The 26,544-nt window shown below is 43.5% G+C and overlaps 1 protein-coding gene across 1 annotated transcript; it reads left to right on the top strand.

The window, feature by feature from the left end:
* The first annotated feature begins 232 nt into the window (after window positions 1–232).
* On the top strand, window positions 233–12,020 carry LOC133047437 (activity-dependent neuroprotector homeobox protein 2-like). The gene is made up of 3 exons (XM_061130637.1): window positions 233–238; window positions 2,562–2,651; window positions 7,316–12,020. The coding sequence occupies exons 1-3, from the start codon at window positions 233–235 to the stop codon at window positions 10,556–10,558; spliced, it is 3,339 nt and encodes a 1,112-aa protein (XP_060986620.1). The 3' UTR covers window positions 10,559–12,020.
* Window positions 12,021–26,544: the final 14,524 nt, after the last annotated feature.

The following is a 26,544-nucleotide window of genomic DNA, read 5'->3' on the forward strand; positions in this document are numbered from 1 at the left end:
ATACCATGTTTAGTAGAATTCCCAGTGAAGCTATCTAGAATTGGAGTTTTCTTTGTGGGAAGGGTTTTAATTATGGAGTCAATGTCTACACTAGATATCAGACTATCAGGTTATCTGATTTTCCTGAGTGAGCTTTTTCTTATGTTCTTTGAAGAGATTTGTCCTTGTCAGTTTAATTTGTCAAATTTATTGGCATTATGGTGGTCATATTATTTTCTCATCTGTAGGAACCATGGTGGTATCTGTGTATTTTTTGGCCGCTCTGGGTTTTCGTTGCTTTGCACAGGCTTTCTCAAGTTGTGGCGAGTGGGGGCTTCTTTGTCGCAGGGCGCTGACTTATCGCGGTGGCTTCCCTTGCTGCAGAGCATGGGCTCTAGGTGCAAGGGCTTCAGCATTTGCAGTTTGCGGGCTTAGTTGCACCCCGGCATGTGGAATCTCCCTGGACCAGGGATTGGACTGGTGTCCCTTGCATTGGCAGGCGGATTCTTACCCACTTGCCACTGGGAAAGTTCTCCCCTCTGTTTTTGACATTGGTGATTTTTATCAGCTTTTTTTTGACTAGTGGTCACATGACATTGATTTCCTTCTTTTTATCTTTAACCTCTCTATGATTTTGTATTTGAAGTGAAATTTTTGTGGACAGCATATAGTTGTTGCTGTTATTCAGTCTCTTAAGTTGTGTTCCACTTTTTGCGACCTCATGGACTGTAACATGCCAGGCTCCTGTGTCCTCCACTGTCTCCTGGAGTTTGCTCAAATTCTTGCCGGTGATGCTATCTAACCATCTTATCCTCTGTCACCCCCTTCACCTTTTGCCTCAAGTCTTTCCTAGCATCAGGGTCTCTTCCAGTGCGTCTGCCCTTTGTATCACTTGGCTAGAGTATTGGAGCTTCAGCAACAATCCTTCCATATTCAGGGTTGATTTCCTTTAGGACTGGTTTGATCTCCTTGCTGTCCAGGGGACTCTCAATAGTCTTCTCCAACATCACAATTTGAAAGCAGTTCTTTGGTGCTCAGCCTTCTTTATGGACCAACTCTCACATCCATACATGACTGCTGGAAAAACCATAGCTTTCACTAAATGGACCTTTGCTGGCAAGATGATGTCTGCTTTTTAATACGTTGTCTAGGCTTGTTGTAGATTTTCTTCCAAGGAGCAGGCGTCTTTTAATTTCATGTTTGTGGTCACCCTCTGCAGGGATTTGGAGCTGAAGAAAGTAAAATCTGTCACTGCTTGCACTTTTTCACCTTCTAGTTGCCATGAAGTGATGGGACTGGATATCATGATCTTAGTTTTTTGAATGTTTAGTGTTAAGCCAGCTTTTTTACCCTCCTTTTTCACCCTCATCGAAAGGCTCTTTAGTTCCTCTTCACTTTCTGCCATTAGAGTGGTATCATCTACATATCTGAGGTTGATGAATCCTAGCAGTCTTGATTCCAGTTTGTGATTTCAGCTAGCCCGACATTTTGGATGATGTACTCTGCAAAGAAGTTAAATAAGCAGGGCGACAGTATGCAGCCTTGTATTCCTTTCCTGATTTTGAACCAGTCAGTCAACATATAATTGGATTGTGGTTTTTAACTCAGTATGACATTCTGTACTTCTTATTTGAGTGTTTAGACCAGAGGTAGGCAAACTGGACCAAATCTGGCTTGCTGTCCATTTTGTAAATAAACTTCTTGGAATACAGCTTTGCTTGTCTGTGTTTACATACTGTCTGTGGCTGCTTTTGTGCACAGTGGTGAGCTTGAGGAGTTGTTTCAGACAGACTGTTTGCTGGCGAAGCCTTACATATTCACCGTCTGACTTCTTACCAACACTTGGAGTGCCCATGTCATCCCACCCGACATGCGTCTCCATGGGGCTTACACTGGGAAGACAGTGTTTGTTCGTGTGGTTTTTCTCTTTCAGAAATTATTTGTGGGAAATCTCATCTGTTTATTTCTTATAAGACTGTATTTTTAAAACTATATATATATTTATATATGTTTTTGAATTTATGGAAGACTACAGACATGGAAAGAATCCAGCACCCCAACAAGTATGGCTAGGAAGGAAATCAGCTCTGTAATAGGATGGTTTAATGAAGTGCAAACAAGAAAGTGTGGGAAAGGAAGAAAAAAAAGTATTGAATTTAAGACACTGTGAAACTGAGATTTACTAAGTATAAACTCTGTAAGGACTTGACATAAATTGAAAGGCAGCTGCTGAAGTACAGAAGCTGTAGTATTAACTTGGATTATTTCAGCAATTTCCTCAGGTCTCCAGCTTGATGGGAACTCTGTCAGAGTTTGCCATGGGGTAGATTTCCCTTTCTTTTTTTCTCCCCCTCCCTCCCTTTCTTCGCACTGTGCAACATAGGGGATCTCATTTCCCTGACAAGGGGTTGAATCTTTGCTCCCTGCATTGGGAGTGCTGGGATTCGTAACCACTGGTCCACCAGAGAGGTCCTTCCCATGTAGATTTCTTAAGTGCCAAAGAATCCCATTGGGTTCTAATTCAATACTTCTTTATCTTCTGAAATTACATAATAATCTCTGTTTTTCTCCCTTTCTAAAAGGACCTTAAAGGCTTTGACCCAGGAGAGAAGTACTTTTATAACACATCATGGGGAGATAGTTCTCTGTGGGAACCTTCTGGAAAGAAACTGGTATGTATTTTTATTTCCAGTTTTCATGTTTCCTCAGAACATGGGGTAAGTGTCGGTTTAGTTCTGAGGAACACCACATGTTTTGGGGTTGCAGATGAATGAAAGGGAGGAGGAGGGGTATAATGTAAACATTTAGGGAAATAGAAAAAGTTAAATGTTTTATAATGCAGTATTGATGCTGTGAGAGTTTTCTGCATATAAAAAGTTGATGAAGTGATACAGTGAAATTATTATATTACTATTATATGCCTCTGATATAAGTAGGGCTTCTGAGTTATGTAACTATTCTGAGTAAAAAGAAATGACTTCAAGTATGATCATACATTCTGGTTTCAAAAATTAAAAATATGGAGTTTGAATCAGGGAACACAATTTGCAATAAATTTGAAACCTCGTAGTTAAGCAGATTCCAGCTAAACTATGTGACGCACTGCTGAATTCTCCTTTTAAAAGTGTTTCCTGTGGAAAACCTTCCTGCTGCCCAGCTGCTGGGTTAGCACCTCGTCAGCTCCAGGCAGCTCGCCCCAAGGGGACCGGCCTCTGCTCACTGCCTCCCCCGCCCATTTGTCCAAATAGCATTGTCCTTGAGAATTCTGGCTTAAAAAAACTTTCTGTAACTTATCAGTCGTTTTTTCTGTCAGAATTTTATTTGTAAACATTTTTGTTGTCACCTTGTCCTCTTGAGTCCCGCTTTCTGCCTGTTCTGTGTTCTCTTCCCTTCCTTGACCCGACATTCCCCTCTTTACCAACAGACACAAGATTCCTTGAAACCGCTCTGATTTGGCTATTCTGCTCAGAACAGCTCATGGCTTTTCAAATATGCCTTGTTTTGAATACCTCGGCTTCGTGATTATATTCTTAGGCCTCTCTGATTTTTCTCATCTGAATTCCTAAAAGATTATATTATGTAACATGCAATATAATGTATAATTATATGCTCTTCATCAAGAAACATTTTTTGAATTCCTGCTACAACTTTCTGAGTGCTTGATGCAAAGAGGTGAAAGTTAGGATTCTTTTCCTTAGGGAGTTTACGTTTTTGTTTGTGTGAATGGACACAAAAAGTTAAATAACAATATGAAATAGTAGAGATTGAATTTGTTAAATAGGTACCATATTCAGAAAAAATAAACCACTGTTACCTGGCGTGGTAGAGGCTGTGTCACCTGCTAGTTTTAGTACCTTTGTATCCATAGATAGCCTTCTTTAATTTGTGGCTGGGTAATAGGATTTTTGAACAAAGACAGTTTTTCGGCCACTGTAGCAGGAATGTGCTACTCGGCTGGATTATGTGGCTTATGCTTCAGAGAAATGAGATGTGCTGGATATCTGGATTTGGGATGGAGGTGCTTGTGTTATGTTGGAAATGAAGCCTAGCTGTTAATGGGACCTGAAGATGTGGCCTTAGGCAGATGGGGAAACAGGGATGATCTCGGAGACAAGGCATCCTGCATCGGCCAGGATGCCTGACTCCACTTCTTTCTCCTTCTCTCCTTGGTTATTTTTCTGTTACAGTGAACCAAGGTATCACACTCCAGTTATTTCTGATTGATCACTCTCCTAGAACTTTGACATACAGGTTTTTGTCTAAACATTTGCTTTCACTTCTCTTGGGTAGTTGCCAGGTGTGAGATTGCTGGGTTGTGCAATATATGGTCCATCTCTGTAACAAACTGCCGGACTGTTTTCCAAAGTGGCTGTACCGTGTTGCTTTCCCACCAGTGGTGTGTGTCCTGGCTGCTCTGCATCCTCACTGGACTGTGTCAGGGTTTTTATGCTTTTGGATTTAACTGCTTATTTTCCATTTTAATAGGCTTGTAGTGGTGTCTTCTCTGTTTTTAACTTGCATCTCCCTAGTGACTAACAATGTTGAGCATCTTTTTGTGTGCTTCTTTGGTATCTGGATACCCTCTTTAGTTTAAAGTGTTCGACTCTTAAGTGTTTTGCCAGTTTTCTAAAAATTGGGTCATATGCGTCCTTACTGAGACTTGAACATGTCCACAGTGTGTTTTATGGACACAAGTCCTGTATTAGGTATGTGGTTTGTAAATAGTCTTCTAGCCTGTGGTTTGTCTTTTTACCTTTTAAAGTATCTTTCAAAGAGAAGATTTCTTACTTTGATGAAATCCTGTTTATAATTTTTTTCTACTGTTGTTCAGTTACTCAGTCATGTCTGACTCTGCAACCCAATGGACTGCAGCACACCAGGCTTCCCTGTCCTTCCACTATCTCCCAAAGTTTGTTCAAACTCATGTCCATTGAGTTGATGATGCCATCCAACAATCTCATCCTCTGTCATCCCCTTCTCCTGCCCTCAATCTTTCCAAGCATTGGGGTCTTTTCCAGTCAGTGGGCTCTTTGCATCAGGTGGCCAAAGTATTGGAGCTTCAGCTTCAGTATCAATCCTTCTAATGAATATTCAGGGTTGATTGTCTTTTCCAGTGAGTCGGCTCTTTGCATCAGGTGGCCAAAGTATTGGAGCTTCAGCTTCAGTATCCTTGCAGTCCAAAGGGACTCTCAACAGTCTTTTCATGCATTACAGTTGAAAGCATCAATTCTTTGACAGTAAGCCTTCTTTATGGTCCAACTCTCACAGCCATACATGGCTACTGGAAAAACCAGAGCTTTAACTAAATGGACCTTTGTTGGCAAAGTTATGTCTCTGCTTTTTAATACGGTGTCTAGGTTTGTCATAGATTTTCTTCTAAGGAGCAAGCGTTTTTTAATTTCGTGGCTGCGGTCACCGTCAACAGTGATTTTGGAGTCCAAGAAAATAAAAGTCTGTCACTGTTGCCTTTTTTCCCCCATCTATTTGCCATGAAGTGATGGGACCGTATGCCATGATCTTCGTTTTTTGAATGTTAAGTTTTAAGCCAGTTTTTACACTCCTCTTTGACCTTCATCAAGAGGCTGTTTAGTTCCTGTTTGCTTTCTGCCATTAGGGTGGTGTCACCTGCGTATCTGAGGTTATTGTTATTTCTCCTGGCAACCTTGATTCCAGCTTGTGCTTTATCCAGCCTGGTATTTTGCATGATGTACTCTGCATTGAAGTTAAAGAAGGAGGGTGACAATATACAACCTTGATGAACTCCTTTCCCAGTTTTGAACCAGTCTGTTGTTTCGTGTCTGGTTCTAACTGTTGCTTTTTGATCAGCATACAGATTTCTCAGGAGGCATGTATTTTCTATTATGGATTGTATTTATGATGTGTTATATAAGAAATCTTTCCTTGATCCAAAGATCTGTTCAGTACTAACAGATAGTAGCAAGTTGTTAGTTCTGTTGACTCTTTAACTGGGTGTAATTTTCATTAAGTATCTGGTTTTTCAATACAGTATTTGTGGAGTATAAGATGCTCCATTTTAAATGAACCATAAATGAAACTAAAGTAATACTTCATTTAAGTTGTGATGTAACATTAAACTGTCAGCTGTAAGGTGTTTCCAGATTTTGGAGATATTAAAATAGAAAAAAGTGTGTCCGAATTGGTGAAACATATTTTTTAAAATGTGTTGTGTGGTTGGCTGTCCCCTAGGTTTTTTATAGATTCTGCTGGAAGTGCCAGAACCTGGGATTTCTTAATTGTTGAAAAGGCAGTAGTGACATGTTGAATGTGTTTGGGTGCTTTCTCTGATCAGTGACCCAAGAGGAAGACTGCGTGATTAGCAGAGGGTGACAGAACCCACAGGAGGGGAATTTGTGTGTGTGTGTGTGTGAAAGTGGTCTCTGGGCACATGTCTGGGAAGGACGGGGGTGGCCAGCAGCCACTGCATCAGTGGGAAACAGCTGCAGAGTGGGAAGGCCTCTGCCCCGTTGTCTAACCTGTCCACACCCAGGCTTTCCTGCTTTGTGAAACTAGGCCCAGTGTTTTCTGGTGCTTCAGCTCTGGGGTCTGGTGCCTGCCGAGCTACTCTCATGTCAGACCAAGAAGGCTTCCTGGATGTTAGAACACACTGTGCTCCTCAGTTGGCCAGCTGCTGTGCGAATGTCTGTTCTTGTGCCCCGGGCTTGTTGAATTCCCCATATTTGCCTTACAGAGAGAACACGTTGTCAGAGCAGCAGTCTATGGCTTGAACTTACCTCAGGCTTATTCACAGTGAGTGAGCCACAGCCCCTCTGTCTTCAGTGGTTGTCACTGTCCATTTGTCTCCTAGAATCTGGGAAATGAAAGACGGGTGATCAGTTCTAACAATTATCAAGTTTGGTTATGTTAGAACATTCCAGAAGTTTTAGAATTTGGAGTAAAAACAACTTGGAACTAAGAAAAGTGGGATGAGAACGGGAGAAAGTAATTTTTTCTTGCTGAGAATTGAGTTTAATTGATGCAGTTGAATCAGAGTACAGGATTAAATGAGATTTGTGGTTTTAATCGCTGGCTTTGGAAACAGGGTTCAGGTAGCTATGTTTCTGGGGCCAAACGCTGTTTGTATGTATGGCCTAAATGCTGAGAATAGTTACTACATTTTAAAGTGTTTTAGGAAAAAAATGAAAAGGGTTTTATGATGTGAGTGTTATCTGTAGGTGCTTTTCCTTACAGCCAGCCCTAGATCCAGCAAGTTAGAAGGAAAAAATCATTTACTTTGTTAACTGTAGATGGTGTAGCATCTGATTTTTATTAAACTATGTAGTTTTATTAAACTATGCTTGACTTTTTTTTTTAACAGAGATACCGAACAAAACCATACTGTTGCAGCCTCTGTAAATACTCCACAAAAGTGCTTACTTCATTCAAAAATCATTTACATCGTTACCATGAAGATGAAATTGACCAGGAGCTGGTGATCCCTTGCCCAAACTGTGTGTTTTCCTCTCAACCCAGAGTTGTGGGAAGGCACTTCAGAATGTTTCATGCACCTGCTCGGAAAGTCCAGAATTACACAGTGAATATTTTAGGTGAAACTAAATCATCTAGGAGTGATGTGATAAGTTTTACATGTTTAAAATGTAACTTTTCAAACACACTGTACTACAGCATGAAGAAGCATGTGCTGGTAGCACATTTTCACTACTTAATTAACTCCTATTTTGGCCTGAGAACTGAGGAGGTGGGTGAGCATCCTGGAGCTGACGATACCCTCTGTGCAGAGAAGTTGCTCGCGTCTGACAGGTATTACTGTAAAAAGTGCAACGCCAATGCCAGCAGCCAGGACGCTTTAATGTATCATATTTTGACATCCGATATACACCGGGATTTGGAGAATAAGCTTAGGTCTGTCATCTCAGAACATATTAAGAAGACTGGCCTTTTGAAGCAGATGCATATTGCTCCCAAACCAGCTACACACGTGGCCGTACCGCCGAATAGCAGTGCTCCGGGCATCCCAGCCTCATCTCCTTGCTACCACCTTGCCTTGCCGCAGAACAGCCAGAGCCAGACCGTGGTGCAGCCGGTTCAGGGTGCAGCCCCTCCGGCGACTGTGGCCGCGGGGGCTGTGGGCAGTGTCACCCACTCTCCGCCAGCCGTTGCCCAGCCTCATGTGACTCTGGTCTCCAGTCCCCTGCCAGTGGGCCAGAGCAGCCTCACTCTGCCGCCCTCGACGCCTCAGCCTGTCTTTCTCTCTCATGGAGTCCCACTTAATCAGGCAGCAAATCCTCCTGTGTTGCCCTTGAGTCAGCCGGTTGGACCTGTAAATAAGTCTGTTGGAACCAGTGTCCTCCCCATAAACCAGACCATCCGCCCGGGGGTTTTGCCGCTCAGCCAGCCTGTGGGGCCCATAAGCAGGCCAGTTGGACCTGGAGTTCTTTCGGTGAATAGACCCGTTGGGTCTGGGGTCCTCCCTGTCAACCCCTCTGTCACCCCTGGCGTGCTTCAGGCAGTCTCGCCAGGGGTGATTTCTGTGAGTCGGACAGTCCCGTCAGGGGTCCTTCCTGCAGGACAGGTGACCCCTGCTGGGGTCATCCCTTCAGGACAGACAGCGACTTCTGGGGTTCTTCCTGCTGGCCAGGTGGTTCAGTCAGGGGTGCTCCCTATTGGGCAGACGGCCCCCTCGGGCGCACTGCCCACAGGGCTGACGGTCCCACTGCGGGTGCTCCCTCCTGGCCAGGTAGTCCCACCTGGGCTCCTTCCCCCCAACCAGACAGTCTCGTCAGCCGTTCTTCCTGTGAACCAGGGCATTAACTCTGGTGTTCTTCAGCTCAGTCAGCAGGTCATGTCAGGAGTTCTTCCTATGGGCCAGCCAGTGAGGCCTGGGGTCCTGCAGCTCAATCAGTCTGTGAATACCAACATTCTGCCTGCAAATCAGACCATTAGACCCGGTGCTTCGCCAAACACCACTTTCCTGACATCAGGCTCTATTCTCAGACAGCTCATACCCACAGGGAAACAAGTGAATGGCATTCCCACGTACACACTTGCCCCGGTGTCTGTCACTCTGCCAGTGCCCCCTGGAAGCGTCGCCACTGTTGCCCCTCCCCAGATGCCCATCCAGCTCCTGCAGTCGGGCACAGCTGCCCAGATGGCCAGTTCCATGGCTGGCATGCCCTCCCCTCCCGTGGTGGTAAATGCCACTCAGAGTATGTTTGTTCAGTCCTCTTCGTCTGTGGCAGAGGCAAATCAGGTGCTCAAACAGGCCAAGCAATGGAAAACCTGTCCTGTTTGCAACGAGCTCTTCCCTTCCAATGTGTACCAGGTCCATATGGAAGTGGCGCATAAGCACAGTGAATCCAAAGCTGCTGACAAACTGGAGCCAGAGAAACTGGCGGCATGTGCGCCATTTTTAAAGTGGATGAGAGAGAAGACAGTTCGATGTCTGTCTTGTAAGTGCTTAGTTTCGGAGGAGGAGCTTATCCATCACTTACTGATGCATGGCCTGGGGTGCTTGTTCTGCCCGTGCACCTTCCATGATATCAGAGGCCTCTCAGAGCACAGTCGGACCATGCACCTGGGGAAGAAGAAGCTGCCCATGGATTACAGTAACAAAGGTTTTCAACTGGATATCGATGCCAACGGCAACCTGCTGTTTCCCCACCTTGACTTTATTACCATATTGCCTAAGGAGGAGCTGGGCGAGCGGGAGGTCTACCTGGCCATCCTGGCGGGGATACACTCCAAGTCGCTGGTGCCCGTGTACATCAAGGTGAGGCCCCAGGCTGAGGGTGCTTCTGGGAGGCCCGGCAAGCAGGTGTTGACCTGCCCCTTTTGCTTTGGCACGTTTGTGACAACGGAGGCATACGAGCTGCATCTGAAGGAGAGGCACCACATCACGCCCACAGTCCACACGATTCTGAAGTCTCCGGCTTTCAAGTGCATCCACTGCTGCGGGGTCTACACTGGCAACATGACGCTGGCAGCCATTGCCATCCATCTGCTGCGCTGCCGCAGCGCCCCCAAGGACAGCAGCCCTGACCTGCAGGGCCAGCCCGGCCTCCTGGAGAACAGCGAGCTGCTTTTAGTCAACGGCGAGGTGATCCACGATACCAGCTTCTCAGTGAAGAGAAAGCTGCCTGATGGTCACTCCGGGGCCGAAGACCAGAGGGATGGCGCGGAGCCGCCCGTCATCATAGACGCGGACGCAGACCCGGCCCCGGAAAAGGCAGTGAGTGCTGCACCTGTTAAACGGCAGCGGAGTGAGGGCAGGACGGAGGTACCGCCCATAGGTGATGACGCTCTTCAGATTTTAGCATTAAATCCTAAAAAGTACGAAGACCGTTCTTACGAAGACAAAAAGCAGTTTCTTAGGGATTATTTCCACAAGAGACCGTATCCCAGTAAAAAAGAAATAGAATTGTTATCTTCACTCTTATGGGTGTGGAAAATTGACGTGGCTTCATTTTTTGGAAAAAGAAGGTATATTTGCATGAAAGCAATAAAAAATCACAAGCCTTCTGTACTTTTAGGCTTTGACATGTCTGAACTTAAAAATGTTAAACACAGTTTGAACTTTGAGCATGAACCACAAAACTTGTAAAAAAAAAAAAAAAAGGAAATCTAAAGTATTAGATAATTAGTTTTTTCAATTGAGATTTTTAAAAATGTTATTTTCTTCACTGTATGTTGAACTAATCAATTTCAGTGGTCTTTATGCTGCTCTTTAGATTTATTTCAGGTGCTCAGAAAGACTTCTGTATAAAGAAGTGAGTAGTTCTTTCAAATTTGTTTCCTGCAGTTTGATTTTGTAACAATTACTTTTTGTTTTTTTCTCTGTCATGTAAATTAAATCTTTTGATATTTCATGCACGCCTTGTTTTCCCAGTAGTGTCACTATCGTATTATAAAAACTGAAATCTATATATGTTTATTTTTCATTTAAGGAAATTTCAGCTTGTTTCAGAACACTTGATTAACTGCAAATTAAAACTGCTCTCCCTCAGCTTCCCAAGTAGCAGCAGACGATACAGTAAATGTTTTAGAGAAGTGAGTAGCAGCTCCTGTGACATGTCTGGTTCATTAAGGATGCACTGCATTAACTTATGCTGATTTCTTCTTGTAAGGTATTTGCTAATTAGATTATAATTTTGATTTACGTTTTTTCAGTTGTTTACGTCCTAACAGTTGTTTTTGATTGTAACTCAGAAAACCAAATGTTTTCATTTGTTAAAAATATACTGAACCTGAAGTCTGGTATTTAAATCAAGAGTTATTTTACAAATAAAGTAATTCTGTAGGTACAAAATACTTCTCACTGTAGACTTTTCCCCTCTTTTTGATATGGTGATAAGTCTTCTCCATTCAAAGACAAGACAATAAATCTTTAGTGCCTTTAGAACAAACACTGAAAACACACACACAAGTTGACCTAACTGTGCATAAACCAGTGAAAGGGAAGGTCTGTGTTACTCAGGAATAAAATGTTGACCCCTGAGTGTGGCTACTAAGATTTAAACACAGGTTTTTAGGGAACAAGGTGAAACACATGGACTGGAGCTAGTCTCCTGGTTGGTGTATTAAATCTGACAGTTTCCTGAACGTAAATTTATTCATTCTAGGAAAATGGGCCTTCCCATAGCCTGGTGTCCAGGTTACTGGGATGGGCTATTGCTAAGGAATCAAGTGTGTTACTGTCCTTCGGCCAACTAGGCCTCATTTTTTCCACAAAATCTGAAATAACTTAAAGCACCAGAAGCAGTTATGGAGACCAGCCTGTTTGACCTTGAGCCACAATGCTGGTGATGCACGGCAGAGGTGCCTGTGCTGCGTTCTTGGAAGATGCGACAGTCTCTGGGAAATCAGATACTGTTACCACGTGGAGTTTTAAAGTATAATTGTTGCATGTCATTGCTGTAATGTACATTTTTGAGGCAATCGTGAAACTGGCGTGTGTGTGATTGTTGGTGTGCTCTGTTGTAAATTCAAAGAGCTTGTTCCAGTTTGTTTTTTTTTACCTATTGTTTTCAGAGTGTCTATTTTGAATTAAAACTTGTTATACCACTGCAAGTAGAACTGTTTAATTCTTTTAAATGTTGAAACATCACGATGATTCAGAAACAGTTTAAACATGGAAGTAGATACCATATTTGTTGTTGTGAAAATAAGCACACCCCCAAAAGGCTGAATAATTACAGGGTCACGAAATAGCTGTGGCTGGAGATCCTTGCTTTGTGTGATGGTGGCCGGGAGTTGCCTTTCTCTAGGCTGAGCTCTGTGCCGCCCGGCGCAGCTTGCCATCTGTGTGGCTTGACCTGCACCCCTTCTGTTTGCGTTTGGGGCCTGGTCAGCCTGTCGGGCTGACCATCCTGTCCACTGCAGGATCAGAGCAGCGTCGCCAGCCTCTTCCCTCCCCGTTGTGGCCCCTGCACCCTCCCCCGGCTGTGTCCCTCCAGGCAGAGAGGAGGAGCCCTGAGCAGAAACTCTGTGATGAAGGAATTCTGGTTGTGAGCTGTAGTCCAGCTTTTGATGTGGAGTCTTTTTATATGCTAGTTACTGGCTATTAAACACTTTTTAGGCTTCTAGATCAAAATTTGATGAAAACTGAGCTTCAAAAGCATATGGGAGTTCTTGTAAAAAAATGAGTAAATTTATTATTAGGTATGCTGTGCGTATGTGGGATCTTAGTTCCCCAACCAGGGACTGAACCCCTGCCCCCTGCAGTGGAAGTGTGGGCTCTTAAACACTGGGAATTCCCTAAGTTTATTATTTGAAAATGAAAAACTGAACTATAGATTAATAGTTTAGTGGTGGGGGATTTTTATGCTATCATTTAAAAGATTGGAAATTGATAAGGAAAGAAAATTCTTTTTTATTTTCATGGTTTCAAAAAGGTATATATTTAAATTTTAATCTATGCATGAACTTTAAAAATATTACATATTTGGAGACACTGCTTTGGGAAATATCCCCAGTGTTTTTGCTTCAAGTAATAAATCCTTCCTTCTCCTTCCATCTTCCCCCAAATTACATATTTGAAGTCTATTCGGTGAAAGACAAATTAGAATGTAGCATTTAATTTCTGAATTCTGTTACCATGGTTTTGGGATATGTTATTTTTTAACAGCCAGGAACCTCATCACTTCATTTGTTACAGTGAATAGTAAATGAGGAGAACTCGGGAGGCCCCAGAAGGCCTTTCATCCACCTGGTAACAGGGCAGGCCCTTCGCCACCGCTCCTGTGGTTGATTTTTCTTTTGGTGACTGCTCTCCCACCCGCCTGTCAGTGTGCTGCTTCCAGAATGGAGCTCTGCGGATCTTTGTCAGATTGCATTGGTAACTCAGCTGAGGAACAGGTCAGCTTTGATGTCACCTCATCCTAAGGCCCTTGAATGTTTTCTTTAAGAAGCTGCAGGCGAGTGAGGTCGGACAGGCAGAGTGTGGCTCCTGCGGCTTTAGCGGGCAGCAGGCCTTGCAGGACTGACTGCGCCACAAGCTGCGAGACCCCAGCGAAGCTGCGTGAGTCATGTCTCCAGCTTCTGGGCTGTGGGCCACAGGCCGGTGTGAGGGCGCAGACTGCGGGATGCTGTGCCAAGGACAGCGCTGGTGCCAGGGCCGTGTCGGCATCACAGGAGCGTGATGACCTGGCACAGGGTCGCCCACTCCTGCCCCCTCACCCTCATCAATGTGATCAAACAGAACACAGCCAGTCAGTGAAGAAGCCAGGCTGGTCCCGAAAGCCGACAGGACAGGAGACCCTCATCCACATACCACCAGGTAACCACAAAAACAGCTGCTGTATTGCCACTGGACTGGCATCCTGGGCAGAGGTGCTCTTCGGGAAGCCCTGGTGCAGGTATGTCCCAGGGAAGGACTGTTGCTCACACTAGTCCTGCAGTCGGCCTCCTGGGGCGGGTGGGGTGGACACGTAGTCCTCTCCCTCAGGCTCAGGCCAGGTCCATCTCCCTGCAGAAGCCACCCGGTTGCGGTTCTTCACTCAGTTTTGCAGTAAGGCCTCTGGGAATGCTGTGCTGTGGCTAATTCTCAGCCACCCTCCTTTGCTCTCAGAGCAGCAGCCGCGCCAGGCCTGCGGGAGCTGGTGGTTCGTCCCCAAGGACCACTGCACCAAGGCGGGTGGTCATCCACCTCTGTTACCCTTTCCAACAGCCTCACATCTGATGCTTATGTGCAGCTCTCTCTTTCTTACTAGAGGAAGCAACAGCTCTCACTAAGAAGAGAAAAAAGAGCCCCAAAACACTAACCAAGTTTATACATTGTTTTTAAACCACCTTGCTAGTAAGTAATAAACATTTACCAACAGTTTACCGTTGCTAGGACATGGGCTGAGTATTCTAATGATGATGGTGATGATCTGCTTTCCTTACTTGGTCTGTGTTGGTGCAGCTGTTGCATGCATTTTAACTCTCAACAGTCTTACGAGGTGAATGGTAGTATCCATACATAAGGAAAACGGAAAGTTCTTTTTCCTTTTTCCATATAAAGGCAACTGAGGTTAAGTGAGCTGCCCGAGGCAGGGAGCTAGTTAGGTGGAAGGAGTGGGGAGGTGATGGTCATGCTGCTATGCTCCATTCTTCTGTTCATGTATTAATAGGTCCCTATTTAAGCCTCAGTACTCTTGTGAGTAGGTATTATTTTGCCTGTGTTTTCAAGGTGACGATGAGGATTCCAAGGTAGTGTGTCCAGCTGTCGCAGTCTGCCTACGACTGAGGGATTTCTCTGAACTTTTAGTACCAACACTGGGAATATCCAGGCAGGCGGGGACAAGTTGGTCACCCTACCCAGAGGTCAGTTCACCTCCCCACAGTGACACATCACTTAAGGGATGCAGTACTATTGCTAATAAAGATCCGTTCTCTGGGCGTGCACGTCGCCCTATTGGTGTGGAGGCGCAGGGCACCCTGCCCTGGATGGTTACAGCAGCGACAGGAGCAGGGCCCTGTGTGCCGGGTACTGTGTGAGCACGCGATGAACTCACTGAGGTGAAATTTTTTGAATGAAAAGTGAAAGGAGGGAAGTCTTGATTAGAACAACAAAAAAGAAATACAAATTTGCTATTTCATTCAGTATTTTGGAATGTCTCCCCATGTTACTAAACAGAGCCCCTGCTGAACTATCAACCAAGGAATACAAGTTAGAACTACGAGGTACTGCCAGAAAACTAAGTTTTAAAAACTTAAACGTAATATCATCTTTGTCCTCAAACCAATTTGTTTTTTTGTAGGTGGTGAGTAAACATATAAACACATTCCTTAATACAAAGCTTTACCTTAGCACTCCTGCTGCTGGACACGTATGAAATTACACTATTACTAATTATTACCTAGTTTTTAAAGTTTAAAAATTTAGAAATCATTTTAGCAATGAAAATTTTATACAGGGAAACTCTATATTGAGTGAGCCCCGAGAACATGTTAGTTGTAACAGTGCCCAGTAGTTCTAGTTACTTTCAGATTCTAAACCCAGGAGTTTTAAACTTTGTGATCCATGAACCATCTGAGTAAAAAGTGTTAACACTGATGAAAGTTTAAGTCTAAATTACCAGATTTTTATAATACGCTGTTAAGATGTCAGTTTACCGGCACTGTCACCCTTAAAGACCTGTGATACTGACATATGAAAGCAGCCTAAACTGTATGCTTATTTGGGATCAGGTATCTAGGAAGATCACCATGTAAAGTAGATTTAAAGTAGATTAAAATCAAAATAAAAATCTGTTTTATGACTGGGATCTCTAAGGCCGCTATGTTGGCAGGTGGAAAACAAACACTAACACCATTCACGCAGCTGACCTAGCTCAGCTTTCAAAAGGTAAAATGTATATAATAACGCTGCTAAATATTAGGTAACATTCGTTTCCCACATGCTATTAAAGAAGGTGCTTCTGAAACCACTTTTTAAAAAATCCCACCCATAAAATATGAGCAATGATTGTTTACTTTTAAGCAAACAAAAACTACATAAATTCCTTTTCAGAGATAAACCTTTTAATAAATAATAAAACATTTAAAATTTTATTAATCTTTATTAATGCTATTTCAGCCATATAGATATGTTTGCTATGGATAAACTAAAATCATGGTCATATTATCAAATGCAAATTCAGAATTAGTTGTCATAAATGAGTATATTTTTTCAAAAATTAATTTCTTATGGTTTACAATGCATGATATGGAAAGTTTAATATGATGTTAGATAATTTACCACTTGCCTAAGCTAGAGGAAATTGAATAATTAATAGCAGTCTATAATGGTTCAATAGTGTTTCTTAAAACAATGTTTCTCTATAAATCTATCTTGAGTGTTAAGTTGTAAAATCAATAAAAACAACAGTTTTGCTAGGGTTTTATAGATCAGTTGACTCATTTTGCTTCCCCAGCCCCAATGGAGCAGCTTTCAGAACTGTTTGAAGACCCAGAAAATCCTACATTGTCTGTGAAATAATGACACTGACACACACACATGTTAGTATGATATCAAACAGACTACACTCAGATTCTGGAAGGAGTTTCCATGCAGACAGATTTAAGGTCTCATAAGGAAAGTATGCTGCTGCTGCTGCTGCTAAGTCGCTTCAGTCGTGTCCGACTCTGTGCGACCCCATAGATGGCAGCCCACCAGGCTTCCCCGTCCCTGGGATGCTCCAGGCAAGAACACTGCAGTGGGCTGCCATTTCCTTCTCCAATGCAGGAAAGTGAAAAGTGAAAGTGAAGTCGCTCAGTCCTGTCTGACTCTTTGCAACCCCATGGACTGCAGCCCACCAGGTTCCTCTGCCCATGGGATTTTCCAGGCACGAGTACTGGAGTGGGTTGCCATTGCCTTCTCCAACAAGGAAAGTATCTTTGGTCCTAAAAAGGACAGGAGATTTAGCCTCTGCTGTTGTCTTGTGGAAGATGACTTAAGAAAACACCAGGGACTTCACGAGATCATTTTAAAGAAATGCATTTTGCAGGAGAGGTAGTTTTTGGTTATTTTTAAAATTTAATTTTGTTTGGATTTTATACATGCTCTCAAATAACGAGTGATTACATCAATAAGACAACTGTAGACAAAGAAGGAAGGCACGGTATCTGTGCAGGAGTTTTTGGAATGCACTGGGGAAGCTCAAGTCACATGACTCCCAAGATGTTAGCAGAGGCCTTTTTAATTATATTCAGCTCTAAGGTGAGTGCTTTTCTAATAACTTATTAGAAAATCAGTAACCTCACACCAGAACTCATTGTTACCACAGTGGTTCCTTATCACTGTGTATTTCATTGCTGACTTTGTTTCTATTCACAGATGGTGGTGGTGACCGTCTTGGTCCAATAAGTTGCTAATTTAGAAGTAAGCAGAATACACGTATATCAACACCCAGTACTAACTGTATTTTCTAACCATATCCTAGCTATTGGCATTGCCAACTTTTTAGCTTCTATATGACGTTCTGTGTTAAATGACTTGATGACTAAAGGGGAAGCTGGGATACTGAAAATAGACGTTACTGACAACACAGGATCAATTCAGAAAAATGAAAATGGAAAACTTGGTAAATTCATTATGAGATTTATTCAGTAATGAATTTAGATTTTCTAGGAACTTTACCATGATTGCAAGTTCTTATATATTTGAGTCCCACTTAGAAATGAATCTTTAAATATACCTTTATAACTGCACACTGGTTTTTCTTTTTTTCTGTTTTGTTTGTTTTGGCTGTGCCACAAAGCTTGCAGGATCTTACTTCCCCAACCAGGGATTGAACCCACGCCCTCTGCAGTGAAAGCATGGAGTTGTAATCACTGGACCGCCCGGGAATTCCCAGAACTGCACAGTGTTGTCCTAAAGAAACATCTTATTTCCAGGATCCACCTGTAATGTCTGAGGATTGACATATAACTAAATGATATCCCCACTCTAACTTCCTAAGAAGTCCAGGGTATGAGCTGTTTAACCTTATTCTGCCATCTGAGAATCTACACCAGGTTCTGACCACATAATGCCTGTTTTTCCATTTGCAAAATGCATGTGTGGAGAGGTGACTACTCTGTATTTCATAAAAAATGGCCTCAGTATAACCATATTTTATTTTCAGTGCACTAGAAAGAGAATAAGTCTTTGCTGCTTCCTGAACACCTAATTAGCAAGCTGCTTTCATGCAGTGACCTGTGTAAGGACAGATTCATTGGTATCTATGCTTTCCTCTCCCACAGGGTTGACAGAGTGGCTACAAAGAAACATGAGACACTCAATATCTTGTAATAACCTATAATGGAATATAATCTGCAAAAAACCTAGTCACTCTGCTGTACACCTATAACTAACACATGTAAATCAACTATACTTCAATTTAAACTAGACAGATTCAGAGTTCAGAAAACATTATATACTAGAGGGTAACCCTGGGTCTTTTGCCTTCTAATATAAGGTCCACCTCAGTCCAGATCATTTGGTTGTAATTCAGACTGATCTGTGGTGGCCTCAGCCTGCCACAGGTTGGAGCAGGCCTTGGGTTTCCAGCCAGAAATTGAGGCTGGCTTGCAGTGATGAGAGCACCAGATCCTATCCACTAAGCCAGTGGTCAGTGACCAGGCTACTGGCCCTTTGGCTTTGCAGAAAAAAGTTTACACAGACGGAAAGTGGTGAAGCAAATGAAGTTTTTATTAGGAAGAGAATATAGTACATGTGGATAGAGAAGGGGTGGACTCAGAGTCCCTGAGTTGCACCCTGGTGGCAGTCTGAGTTACTTCTGTAGGGCACTTCTGGGTTTCCTTTGGCTAATCATTTTGATTTGCCTGGTTCACAGTCCATATTTGGTATATTTCAGAATCAAGGTTGTATATTGTCACCCTGCTTATTTAACTTATATGCAGAGTACATCATGAGAAATGCTGGGCTGGATGAAGCACAAGCTGAAATCAAGATTGCTGGGAGAAATATTAATAATCTCAGATACGCAGATGACACCACCTTTATGGCAGAAAGTGGAGAAGAACTAAAGAGCTTCTTGATGAAAGTGAAAGAGGAGAGTGAAAAAGTTGGCTTAAAGCTCAACATTCAGAAAACTACGATCATGGCATCTGGTCCCATCACTTCATGACAAATAGATGGGGAAACAGTGACTTTATTTTTTGGGGCTCCAAAATCACTGCAGGTGGTGACTGCAGCCATGAAATTGAAAGATGCTTGCTCCTTGGAAGAAAAGTTATGGCCAACCTAGACAGCATATTAAAAAGCAGAGACATTACTTTGCCAACAAAGGTCTGTCTAGTCAAAGCTATGGTTTTTCCAGTAGTCATGTATGGATGTGAGAGTTGGACCATAAAGAAAGCTGAGCTCTGAAAAACTGATGCTTTTGAACTGTGGTGTTGGAGAAGACTCTTGAGAGTCCCTTGGACTGCAAGGAGATCCAACCAGTCCATCCTAAAGGATATCAGTCCTGAATAGTCATTGGACTGATGCTGAAGCTGCAACTCCAATATTTGGCCACCTGATGTGAAGAACTGACTCACTGGAAAAGACCCGGATGCTGGGAAAGCTTGAAGGCGGGAGGAGAAGGGGACAACAGAGAATGAGATGGTTGGATGGCATCACTGACTCAATGGACATGAATTTGAGTAACCTTCAGGAGTTGGTGATGGACAGGGAGGCCTGGCGTGCTGCAGTCCATGGAGCCGCAAAGAGTTGGACACAACTGCGCAACTGAACTGAGGATCCTCCCATGTGTTCGCACGCATCTCTTAGCCACGATGGATTCTACTGAAGAGGCCTGTGGGTAGCCTGGCATTAGTTAGCATCACTCCCCTTTGACCTCCAGTGGGGGCCTTTTTGCACATATGTGGTCACGGAGGTCTCCTGACTTTGAGAAGGAGAAATCTGTGGTCTGGGCAGGGACCAGCCTCCTCCCTTAATTGTCCTACTCTTCTTGTCTTGGGAGTTTTGGTCCACAGGGAATGAATCTCCAATTGATTTACTGTGTGTGTGTGCGCGCGCACGCAACATCATTTTCTTGCCTCAAAACTATGTAGAATAGCATAAGAGTCTAGGAAGTTGTCTTTTCTTATATTTCTTCATGCACTCCTTATGGTCAGGATCTTCTGCCCATGAAGATAAGGGATTTGAAGGAAGACAGGGCCAGAATGATTAATTTTCTTTGACTTAAAATTTAATATTTGTTTTAAAAGTTAAGCTGCTACCTACATTTGGTAATGTTACAATCTTCTAATAGTGGTTTATCATGGCTGAGAGACTATTTGTGTGCACACCCTAAGAGCATCAGTAACATCCTTTTATGAATATTTCACTGTAGGGGTGATGTTGCAGACCTTTGTCCTTAAAGCAGTAAAGTACCTTTGGTCCAGATTTTCCTGGGTATGTGCTGTGTACATCTGTCTGCTTATCAAAGCTTATCTTGATTGGGAGTGACATGTCCAGGAGTAGAAAGATGGTAATAAAAATGCAAAGGGCAACCTGAGCCCCAGTGAAACAAGGTGAAGTGCTTCAACTATGGAGCTTGTTGAAGCAAGTGCTTCAACTTGAGCCCCTCTGAAGCTTTCAGAAAGCTTTACACACATCAAGTGTGTGCAGGTCTGTGTCTGCCTCACTTCAGTGGGTTAGGGTGTGAGATGCACTTTCACTAGTCGTGTGGAGTTGTTGCAAACCTAAACTCTAAAAGAAAAGGGTGAGCCTACAAGAAGTTACTCTGATGTTTTGTGTAAATATGGTCTTCATTACTGTATTACGTATTAGAGGTTTCTAAAAGTTGTCAAAATCAGCCATTGATTAATGTTGGACCCTTTGAGGTCAGTAGCTCAGTCCCTCATCACTGGAGGATTGTGGAGTTTGTACACGTGTGTGATGTGGGTCTGGTCCTTGTATGGTTCACCTGAGCCCACCTGTGAGTTGGCGTTACACTGCCCCAGACTGAAAGCATGAACTGCCCTAGAGATTTAGATCCTAATGTTTATTCTTTGCCAGGTGCTGGTTACAAAATCATAATCTGAAATGAAAAGATGGTAAATAGATCAAATAGCTTTTTTTGTTATTGTTGCAAGTTCAGTTGGCACCTGAACATTTGGATAGATTAGTTAAAAATCCATATATCTTGGTAATTTGAATATATGACCATATCTTAGTGTTTAAATGACAGCAGTGTTTAAGATATAATCCAACATATCCACAGACTCATCAGTTCTTATTAGACGGTCTTCAAGACTCTTATCTGAAGGTTTGTTCTGTAATAAGGAAACATTAGTTTCGGTTCAGTCGCTCAGAGTTAGTTTAGGAATAGCTAAATTTGTGCATTGAATTTATGAACAAAAAGTTTTTAACAACTGTGCGAAGAGTAGTGTTATTAACTAGGTAATTTGAATTGCAAAACTATTTTCACGTGGAATGTTTGTTTTTAAGTTGATAGGGTTGCTTAATAGAAGTGTTAATTTAACACGTTGTTTCCATTATCGCAATTTGTAAAACCTGCCAGGAATAGTGGAGCAGGGGCCGAGGTTCTTTCTACTTGTATTAATTTTAAAGGATACATATTAAACTCTTGGTGCAGTGGTGCCTGCTATGTCTGAGACGCAGCACTGGCAGTGGCCGTAGACAGCGAGCGTGGCTGCCGGGGACGTCACTCCTTTGTCCATCATCCCCGCTTCGGTGAAGGGGCAGAAAACAGACTCGCCTCTGGGTAACCCGAGCTGGAGCCCAGCATCTGAGCAGCTTTCTTAACACAGGCTCATAACTCCTTGTGCCTTCTCATTTGATGAGAAATGAGCCTTTCTTTAAAGGCAAGTTTTCAGAGTCCCAATAAGAAACAGGTGTGAAGTTTTTTATTGTTTTTTCATTTCAATAGAAATGGTTCCGGAGAGTGTGTATTTGCATAATGCCTGCAGGCCGCTCACCTGAGCCTCTTGTAGATCCTGTGGAAGAGAGAGGTTAGGCTTTCCTAGTTGGGGAAGAGCCAGCTCGCCCGGAGGGATGCGTGCCTTTGCTCAGGCCGGTTGACTCGGAGCTGTTGACTCGGAGTGCGGGGTGACTGACTGCTGGCCGAGCACGTGCATCGGGGCACGTGCAGCCCCGCCGTGCAGCGCGAGGCCGGACCGCCGCGCCGAGAGCACCGCGAAGCCGCGTGGAGGGCGGGGGCGCCGGGGGGCGGCCCGCGAGCAGGAAAGGGGCCCGCCGCCGCGCCCAGCCCGTGAGCCCCGCGGAGGGAAGGGACTGGCCAACTGACTCAAGGTCTATTGGCTTTCATATTCTCCAATTGCGCTTTTCAACCTGGGAAGGGCAGAAACACCCTGCCGACGCTAAGGAGGGTGAGAAGGAGCCGCTTTCCGAGCTGGACTGTGCTGCCGCCCAAGCGGATCACCGACTGGGCTGGGGTATCTCCGCCCGCGGCCTGCCACCGGGCGGGCCCTGCTGCGAACACCGGGAAGAGAGGGCTGCACAGGCTGTGCCTGGAGGGTCGGCGGTCAGGTTTGAGTGTTCGTGAGTGGCCCGCGCCCGCGGCCCGGAGCCGCCTGCTCTCCCGCGTCGGCCTCACCCCCTCAGGTGCGGGGAGAATCCCAGTCTGCGCCTCCGGCTCCGGGAGACCCCGCGGCCCAAGTCCCGCTTGGTCCTGGGCGGCTGGCTTGCCTCCTCTCCCAAGGTGGGTGTTGGCACCCTGGTCGCCGTGCCGGCCGGCCTTGTGCCAAGCACGTGTGAAACGTCATTTACTTGTCTGGTGGCCGCGCTGTGTCTCCTTTGCTGCACTGAGGCTTTTCTCGAGGTGCGGTTGAGGGGGCTGCTCTCCCTTGCGGTTGCTGGCTTCTCTGTCATTGGGAGGCTAGTGGGGAGCCTGGGTTCTGGGGTGCTTGAGCTTCAGCAGTTGTGGTGCGTGGGCTCAGTTGTCCCTCGGCGTGTGGAACCATCCGCGTCCCTTGCACTGGCAGGCGGATTTTTAACCTTTAGCCACCAGGGAAGTCTGAAAAGGACTTTTTTTTTTTCTTTTTTTAAACAGTTGGAATATGGTGCATGAGTCTCATCTTTGTTGTAGGGGTCTGGGGTTCATTCCGTGCTTTTCCTTTGGGTACTGAATTCTGCATTCAGTTAGGAAACATCATATTCAAGTTACTTCTCGTCCTCTGACCTCGTTGCCCTTCTGTTTCTGCCTGGAATGCTCCAAATGATGCCTCAATCAGCTACTTCTTTGTTCCCTGATCTGGAAGGACCAGCGTGATCCTTAGATTCATTGTTGGGAAATTAAGGTACTCCAGGAAAGTGTCATGTGATCTTTAAGGCCCATTCAAGCACGGACCCCAGAGTGGTTCATGCTCCACATTTTGCTGGTTATCAGACCACAGGTCAACAGGGTAGGGTGTGTGCAAAAGGATGTTTGTACTCAGGCAGCCTAAGAGACGGGGGAAGGAGCCGAATGAACGAATCAGCTCAGAGTCCAAAGCATATTCCTAGATGGCTTAGGACCAGAAGTTTGGACTCCTTTCCTTTTCTCCCCCCAGTTTTAAACGTTGTGTTAGAATATACAGACCATAAAACCCACCATCTTAACCACGCTTAAGCTTACAGTTTGGTGGCATTAAATACTTCTACATCGTGGTGTCACCACCACCATCCACAGAACTTAAAAAGAATATTTATTTTATGGGTTGATGGGACTTTTAAAACATTTTATTTGTTTGACTGAGTTGGGTCTTAGTTGTGGCACACAGGGTCTTTGGTTTTCTTTGCGGCATGTGGGATACCTGACCAGGGGCTAAACCTGGGTCCCCTGCACTGGGAGCACAGAGTCTTAGCCACTGGATCTCCAGGCAAGTCGCCAGAACATTTTTATCTTCCTAAATTGAAATGCTGTCTCTATTCAACACTGACTCCCAAATCTCACCTCCCCCAGCCCCTAGAACCCAGCATTCTAGTTTTTGTCTCTCTGTATGATTTTTGCCAACTCTAGGGATCTCCTTTAAATGGAATCATTCAGTGCTAGTACTTTTACGAGTGGCTTATTTTACTGAACACAGTGTCCTCCAGATTCATCCGTGTTGTGGTGTGTGTCAGAGTGTCCTTCCTCTTAAAGGCTGAATGATATTCCGTTGTATGTATTTCCATTTTTGGTTTACCTGTTCTTCCATGAACAAGGCGGCCGTGAACATGGGTGCCCAAAGGCCTCACGCGTTTGCTTTCACTTAATGCTCAGGGCACACGGGCTCCGGTGAGGGTCAGCTGTGAGGTGCACATGGCCTGAGAGAAGGGCAAGTTGCACCTGGTGCAAGACGAGCCATGACTCCCTTCTTGGTGTTTTTCTGTACTTTACAAATTGATGTGTTCACTCAGTTCTTTAAAAATACAAGGGGTGTGTCATCTTACAGTGTTACCAGTTGGAAAATGTGATTAAATCCAATTGACCCACTCATAAGTGAGATCAGCGTGTCTGTCTTTGACTGACTTCACTTAGCGTGGTGCCCTCAGGTCCATCCATGTTGTCGCAAATGGCAAGAGTTTATTCTTTTTTATGGCTGAGTAGTATTCCTTTGTATATATATGTATTTATGTAAATATATTAATGAAAAATTTATGTATATAATTATACCAGGCCGTTAGTATTTTCTTTATATATGTAGAGGCTCCTATGTTGGGTGCATAAATAGTACTTCTTGTTGTTTAGTTGCTAAGTTGTGTCTTACTCTTTGCAACCCTATGTATTGTAACCCGCCAGGCTCCTCAGTCCATGGGATTTCCCAGGCAAGAATACTGGGGTGGGTTGCCATTTCCTCCTCCAGCATAAATATTTACAAATGTTATATCCTGTTGTGGTCTGATCCTTTTATCATTGTGTGATGCCCTTTGTGTCTCTCATCACAGACTTTGTTTTAAAGTCTATTTTGTTTTAAAGTATAGCTGTTGCAGCTTTCTTTTGGTTTCCACTTGCATGGAACATCTTTTTCCACCCCTTCATTTTCAGCCTATGTTTGTTCTTACATCTGATGTGTAGATAGCATATAAATGGGTCTTGTTTTTTTTTTTTTAATCCATCAGCCACTGTTCTTTTTTTTTTTTAAGTCAGTCTGTCTTTTTCTTTTTTTAGTTTAAATTATTTTTATTTTATTTTTTCCCCAATTATTTTTATTAGTTGGAGGCTAATTACTTTACAATAGTGTAGTGGTTTTTGCCATCATTGACGTGAATCAGCCATGGATTTACATGTGTTCCCCATCCTGAACCCCCTCCCACCTCCCTCCCCACCCCATCCCTCTGGGTCATCCCAGTGCACCAGCCCTGAGCAGTCTGTCTTTTGATTAGAAAATTTAACCAATTCAAAGTTATTATCGATGGGTATATACACATACCCATTTTGTTACCTGGTTTCTGACTGTTTAGTAGTTTCTCTGCTTCTTCTTACTCTCTCCCTTGCGGTTTGATGACTTTCTTTAGTGTTTTTCTTAGATTCCTTTCTATTATGTATATGCTGTAGTTAAGAGCTATTTTTACTACTTTAGTTTCTTAACCTTCATATTAACTTTATAATGATAAATCCACGTTTTGCCTTTTTATACAGTTCATGGGGTTCTCACAGCTGGTATACTGGAGTGGTCTGCCATTCCCTCAGAACTCTTCGCTGTGACCTATCCATCTTGGGTGGCCCTAAATGGCATGGCTCATAATTTCAAGTTAGGCATGAACTTGGGCAAACTCAGGGAGATGGCGAGGGACAGAAAAGTCTGGTGTGCTGCAGTCCATGGGGTCCTGAAGAGCTGGACACGACTTGGTGACTGAACAACAACAATCCACTACCTTTACCTTTTTCAGTGAGAATTAGACTTTCATATATTTTCTTTTTACTAATTAGAGCTAAAAATCGTTCTTTTCACATTTCTTGTAAGGCTGGTTTACTTGTGATGAACTCTATTACTTTTTGCTTGTCTGTAACTCTTTATCTCTCTCTCTCAGTTCTGAATGATAACTTTGCCAAGAGAGTGTTATTGGTTGGAAATGTTTTCTTTCAGCACTTTGAATATATTGTGCTACTCCTTACTGGCCTGCAAAGTTTCTGCTGAAAATACTGCTGATGGTATATTGGGGCTTCTCTTGTATATAAGTTGTTTTTATCTTGCTGCTTTTTTTAAAGTATAGATTTACAATATTACATTAGTTTCAAGTGTACAACATAGTGAATACATATTTTTATAGATTATATCCCATTAAAAATTATTACAAAGTAATGATTATAATTCCCTGTGTTGTACAATATATCCTTGCTGGTTATGAATTTTATATACAGTAGTTTCTGTAACTTAGTCCCATACTGCTAACATGCCCCTCCCCATTTCCCTCTCCCCAGAGGTAACCACTAGTTTACTTTTTCTATCTGTGAGTCTGTTTCAGTTTTGATATATATATTCATTAGTTTTATATTCCAGAAATAAATATCATACAGTATTTGTCTTTCTCCATCTGATTTATTTCACTAAGTGTATTTTCTAGGTCCTCCCCTGTTGCTGCAAATGGCAGTGACTCCTTTTTTTCTTATGACTGAGTAATATTCCATTGTGTGTGTGTGTGTAGTAATATTCCATTGTTCTGTGTGTGTGTGTAGTAATATCCCATTG

This window comes from Dama dama, chromosome 27 (genome assembly GCF_033118175.1).
Source record: "Dama dama isolate Ldn47 chromosome 27, ASM3311817v1, whole genome shotgun sequence".
Taxonomy (NCBI): domain Eukaryota; kingdom Metazoa; phylum Chordata; class Mammalia; order Artiodactyla; family Cervidae; genus Dama; species Dama dama.